Below are 6,000 nucleotides of genomic sequence, written 5' to 3' on the forward strand. Positions count from 1 at the left end.
ATCATTTTCCACAAAAAATTTAAATCAAAACGAACTCTACCAAACAGATCCTCAGAAACAGACATGCGAAACAAACAGGCACCACTAGCCGAACAATCAGGCCCAAAACTTTCAGGCCTTAGTTTAGCAAATTAAGGTGACCTGGCCCACGTAGTGACACAACGGCACACATGGGCTGTACTGGGATATTGTAATCTCCTAGGCCCGCGGAAACCAGCCCAGCCCGATAAGGAAAGATTTACGTAAGTTTATCTTGAGGTTGTTTTTTTTAGATAATGTTATCTCGAGGTTATGATGGAGCTCTCTGCACTTGGCAGATCTGAACAGAGGTTTGTACTCTGCTACCATTGCTCACTTCCTCCTACATGAAGCGACAGTACTCTTGGGAGTCCGTGACTTGCTACCACGTACGCTAGATGGCCATGCAATCTGCCAAGCAAGTTCATCATTTGCTGCATACACGCTCTGTTGCATTCCACGTTAACATCCAAGTTCACATCCAGACCTGCAAAACCAAATCCCACGCCACCTCATCCACCAGCTGATCGATCACCCTCCCCGCCACGGCCACACCGATCTCCCGCTCCTCCTCGCCGACTTGCATCCACCGCCGCCCCCGCTCCATCTCCGCCACGACGGTCTCCCCGCCGCGCGGCACGTCCTTCAAACCCCACAGCTCAGTCCCCGCGCCGTCCAACCATCCCCTGGCCGCCCTCAGAATCTCACCGTCTCCCAATCGTTCGGCCTTTCGCGGCAGCAGGCCGGCCGGCGCTGGGAGCCCAGCGTGTTCCGAGCGTCGTTTCACTTTCATCTCGACGAAGAAATCGAGCAGAAGCCGCTCCGAGACGACGTCCGCGCCGGCCGAGACCGTGCCCATGAGCAGCGTAAGGAGGCCGTGCTCGTCTGGCTCGTCGTGGACGTCGGCGCCGCGGTGACCGCTGCTTGCGCGTGGCTGCGTTGTCGCGTCGGTGCAGCAATGGAGCTGCTGTACTGGGACGTCGTCGGCGAGGCCATCGGGGTCCGAGCTGGCTGCGAGGCTCGCCTCGAGATCCTCGTCGAGGCTCCCGAACCGTCGGATCTCGTGCATCTTTCTCCCTGCTCAATGTCGAAAGGGGAAATGAATTAAGCATACTAGTTCATCAATCCGTGCGCTTCACGGGCTAACAAATTTTCATGAGGATTCAAAGTTTGTAGAATAATTAGCTACGTGTTCCAAAATTTTAAGCGTGGAAAGGTAGGTGGCATTATTTTAGAATCACAATTTTATGGTTTGCAAATAGGAACACATAGTTTACTCATGAATATTAGAAACATATCTCTCCCACAACAACTATGTAGATAATTGTTTTTTAAGCAGTCGTTTGATGTTATGAAATGACAAAGAATTGGGGCAATTTAGACATGTGACAACTACACGTAGACGTAGGTTTCACAATTCTTGTTCAAATAAATTGTTTAGCTCTTTTCACAGTCGTTTATTTGAGACCTACTAAAAGAAGCTGAGACGGTTGCTTGTTTCGATTTTTTCTACAAAGGTTGTCGTCCCCGATCATTGATGCAAAATCATGGAGTAAATTTGAGCCTTAGTTGCTCAGACCGGATCTTTGGAAAAAAAAAATAGTTCATAATCCAAGTTTTGGTTATTTTGCTCGATTCATGCTTGGTGCATTTGTGTTATAGCATAGTCATTGTTTTTTCCAAGTCAAAGTTTCCTTAATTACCACCTTTGCCAAGTTGGACTCGAGACCTTTTACGTGTACGTATGTGTCCTAAACGGATTATTGCCTGTACTTGAATTGGTTGGGAAAGCCTTGCACGTGATTCATTTGGTTTAAATAACACACAACTAAGAGATAGGATATTGAGTATGGAATATCAGCCGTAGATCTAATTGGATCTTTAAAATTAAGGATCGGATGATTTGCATTTCTCTTTTTGTATTAATGTGTCTCATCCAAGAATTACCGTGGAATTTCTGAAATAGCCTCCGATTAGCAAATATACGATATGATACAATGTAATGATTGCAATGCGTAATCAAATCATGGTCAAACTAAATGACACGAACACGTACGCGCAACCGGAAGAATAGGCTGTGGCCTTTTTCCGACCGTCACTGGCCGTGTGGGTCCAGTATGATCACCGTATCGTGTCCGAGCAGTTGAACTATTAGCACGGCTTTTGTAATATCTTTCTACTACATATGGCATGATTGCAATTCGGCTGTATTTTTAAATTAAAATATATATTTTAAAAGTAGATTTTGATTTTTAATGTTTCTTAGATATATTATCAATTACTATAAAATTAATATTATATTAAAAGCACTTTAAAACATGAATCTATTGGTACAACTTGTATAAACTAATTATACACATAATTTAACTAATTATTAGTCAAACTCTACAAAATTTAACTTTTTTAAATAAAAATACACCAGCATTGAGCATGGTCAGTTGCTCAGTGCATCTGCTCTATCTAGTACATTTTCTCCGGACTGACAAGACACACTATACATGACAACACGAGTGACCTCAACCTCAACTTCATCCGTGAATCAGGACTCGATTGGGTGTACAAGTCCACGGCCTCGTGAGTTAAATGACATGTAGTTCCTGAATTTTACGTTTACTTTCTTGTGTTCTTTCGGTGATTATTTGCACACGGTTGAACTAACTGTTCATGCATGGACACGGATTACTGTTTCTTTTCTGTACTTAATGATTAATGATTCGGAGAAGATCACTTACTCTGGAGACCCGCGAGGCTGTCATCGAAGGAAGGCGAGCACGCGCCGGCGTCGTCCCTCCGTTCCTCGGCGTCGCCGCCGCCACCTTCCCCGGCCTCGCCGCTGTCGTCGAAGGGGAAATCCATGACGGCCACCGGGCTGAGCTGCTCCTGGTCGTCGTCCACCTCCGAGCCCGAGCTGGACCCCCTCTTCATCGCCTGCGTTATTGCACGGCAGCCATGCATGCACCAGAGTACCAGACAGGCAGACACAACCTTTCAGCTCAACAACCATGCCACCACTGTTAACAAAGCTGCAAGTAAATAATTTGCCACGGCAACGTCGACAGTCCAAGCCGTAGTACGGAGCAGCGGCAGCAGATCGGAAAGGACGCACGCGCGCGTGGCTGTCCCTCGGCGCCGTGCGCCCGGCTGCTCGCTCTCCCGGTCGTTTCGTGCCGGTGGAGCCGTGAACTTTTCGTAGAAGACAAAGCACGGCCGGGACGAGCAGAACTTGCGGCGCCGGCTTAGCGTGAGCATGGCTACTAGTACGTGCAGTGTGGCAAATTGGTAATGGCCGTTGCCGGCTGCCGGCCGGAACAGTAGAGGAGGCCATGGTGGCACAGACAGAGCCTTCACTCTGCTCGGTCGAAGGCTCGAAGCTACGCCTATGGTGTTCGACTGTTCGGACTTCGGCCGGACCAAGAACACTGTGTAGTTCACCGGCGTGTGCGGACGTGAGTGAGCCTTTTTCAGTGCTGTGCTCACGTCCCGACAAGCTGAAATCGCTGACTGTGCATAGGCCTACTACATTTATGCTCGCAGCAACCTTTTTCCTTTTGGTCCAGAGCCCACGTCGTGGACACAGGACGCTGGGCCGGGCATCATCGTGAACAGGATGGTGGTTTGGGTGTCCGAACAGTTGCAGCAGTGGACCAGCGATTCATTTCTCACCGACCTTTCAGTACTTGACGACCAGACAACCAGTACTCGGTACTTAATGAGCCTACCCCGGAGTCAAGGTAAACACAATGCGAGGCACGAATCTCATTGATCTACGAGAAAATTACTGTAAAGCACTCCTAGTGAGCCGGTTCAGAGAAGTAATTTACTGTCAAACAGCAGGGTAAACACTTTGTGGCTATCGGAGTTGCATTTCCCGTTTAGCTCCCCTGAGTGCTAGTACAATCTAGGCACTCCTAGTGAGCCGGTTCAGTGGAGTAGATTACTGTCAAACAGCAGGGTAAACACTCCCCTGGGTGCTAGTACAATCTAGGCCGGTCATCGCCATCAATCAGTCGCCACGATTGGCGCGACGGATAGCGGTACCAGCATGAGCTACTCAAATTACTCCTCTGCACTGTTGTGCGAGTAGGGCCGTGCAGTGTAGCCTATGATAATCGTGCTGCGCATAATGCAGCCGATTCCGTTGGATGCTTCGTGCATGCAGAGGCACAGTTCAAGAGATCCGCGTAAATGAGCAGGCCGTGTGTGGTTGTGCAGCACTGTGTCTTTGATTGTGGCATCAATGGGTGATGGGGCTTCCGTAACCGTTTTCATGTCTAATCCACTCTGATCCAGAGCATGTTCATATATAAGTAATGTGATGTAACTAACCGAAGCCAGTGAAATGAGAGGCCATAACTGAATTAACGCCCAATTATTGAAGCATGTTGAACGCGGAGAGAAGATAATTACCTCGTGCTCGTCTCCGGCGGCGGGCAGTACGGCAGCGTACATGCTCTCCGAGGCCGAGCTCGCCGACGAGAAGTCCGAGTCCGACTCGGACCGGGACATCATCCTCCTCCCGCCGGACGTGTCGCTCGACTCCGACGACGTCTCCGGCTCGGAGCCGCAGCCGCACCCTCTCACAGTCGCCGCGGCCTCCTCGTCGCGGTGCCGCCAGAAGCCGCCCCTGAGCCGGCGCGAGAGGCTCCTCGAGAGGTCGGCTAGCTTATTACCCGGGCGCCGCAGGGACGGCGAGCGGCCGAAGCGGCGAGCCGCGTCGGACGACTCGAGCAGGTGCCACATTGGCGGCGACGCGGTGGGGAGGCGCCGAGGGTAGCAGCTGAAGCCGGCGGCGCTGCACGAGTCGCAGTCCAGCTCCAGGAGATCCTTCAGCCTCAGCGGCGTGCCCACACCCGCCATTGCCGCCTGTGCTGTCACGTCACTCACTCACGTACTAAGGGTCTCGGATCTGAGCTAGTGTGGTGTGGGTGACGTGGGAGGAGGAGAGCGGGCAGCGGCGGGGGAGGCCAGCCAGGGGGACAGGGCGGGCGTGGCGCGCCGCGTGCGGTGGGTGCAAGTGGACGGAGTCGAGTGCGGCAGCGGGTTAAATATGCGAAACGCACGGGGGATCACGACACCGGAGCGTGCTCCATTGCCTAGCCCTGCCGCAAGGTTACTATGGAATTCCTGCTCATATCACCCACCCGGGGTGGCTACGGCTATGAGCCTAAGAATACGAAAATTCCGTGAGGTTATTTATTTATATTAAGATTTGTGTTAAAAAGATAGAAAAAAATAATAAAAAATTAAAAAATAGATAGATATGAGATGAAAAAATAAACAATCGAGAAATTCCGTTAGGTCAACATCATTTATTTGTATTAAGATTTATATTAAAAAGATAGTAAAAAATATAAAAAAAAAACAGATAGACAGATATGAGATGAAAAAAAATAAACAATCGAGATGGATTGTATGCAGTGAATTCGACACAAGTGGCAACGCCCTGAGGCACGAGCTAGCTGGTGCTTGATCCTGGTTGGTTACCACAGTCCAAGCCGGTGCAGAATTGAAGGGCTTCGGCATGGTCGTTGGTCTGAAGGTTCCGGAAAACAAAAGCACAGTAAAAATGGGCACGAGTGCTGTGTTTCATAATTGCTCGAAGGGCCTGTGCTGGTCACGGAGCAGTGCAGCGTAGCGAAAGCTGCTCTGAGGGCAGCCGGGATGTCGGGGAGATGGCAGCGTCAGAGTGCTCTCCTTCGCTTCGACTCCCTTGAACAAAAGCATTGGCGGTAACCGGTACTGGTAGTAAATGTTTCAAACTAAGCAAGCAGTGTGATCGACATTCGAGATTCTCATTTTTACACTGGTTTTATAAAAATTAGGAGTGAATTTTTTAAATGGTTTTTTATAACTCAAATTAGATTTTGAAATGACAAGTGGTTACAGAATGAACCCTAAATGAGCAATATCCTTAACTCTATCATGTTACTATGAGGTTGTCGGTGTATCAGGAACCGGGGATCTCTGAGTCCTGAGGCCAGG

General features: G+C 49.5%; 1 protein-coding gene across 1 annotated transcript; it reads right to left on the bottom strand.

Annotated features, from left to right (window-relative positions):
- Nucleotides 1-81: 81 nt before the first annotated feature.
- LOC133904028 (uncharacterized) lies at nucleotides 82-5,023 on the bottom strand. The gene is made up of 3 exons (XM_062345514.1): nucleotides 4,426-5,023; nucleotides 2,751-2,946; nucleotides 82-1,095 (listed from the first exon to the last, which is right to left on the bottom strand). The coding sequence occupies exons 1-3, from the start codon at nucleotides 4,873-4,875 to the stop codon at nucleotides 494-496; spliced, it is 1,248 nt and encodes a 415-aa protein (XP_062201498.1). The 5' UTR covers nucleotides 4,876-5,023; the 3' UTR covers nucleotides 82-493.
- Between the last annotated feature and the right edge of the window lie 977 nt (nucleotides 5,024-6,000).

Source organism: Phragmites australis, chromosome 21, assembly GCF_958298935.1.
Source record: "Phragmites australis chromosome 21, lpPhrAust1.1, whole genome shotgun sequence".
In the NCBI taxonomy this organism is placed as follows: Eukaryota; Viridiplantae; Streptophyta; class Magnoliopsida; order Poales; family Poaceae; genus Phragmites; species Phragmites australis.

Excerpts from the sequence above, each read along its gene's own strand:
- LOC133904028 (XM_062345514.1), bottom strand. The coding sequence starts at position 4,875 with ATGGCGGGTGTGGGCACGCCGCTGAGGCTGAAGGATCTCCTGGAGCTG. Across the intron at positions 2,947-4,425 it reads CCGCCGGAGACGAGCACGAG|GCGATGAAGAGGGGGTCCAG; the intron begins GTAATTATCTTC and ends GCAATAACGCAG. Across the intron at positions 1,096-2,750 it reads CAGCCTCGCGGGTCTCCAGA|GGAGAAAGATGCACGAGATC; the intron begins GTAAGTGATCTT and ends GACATTGAGCAG.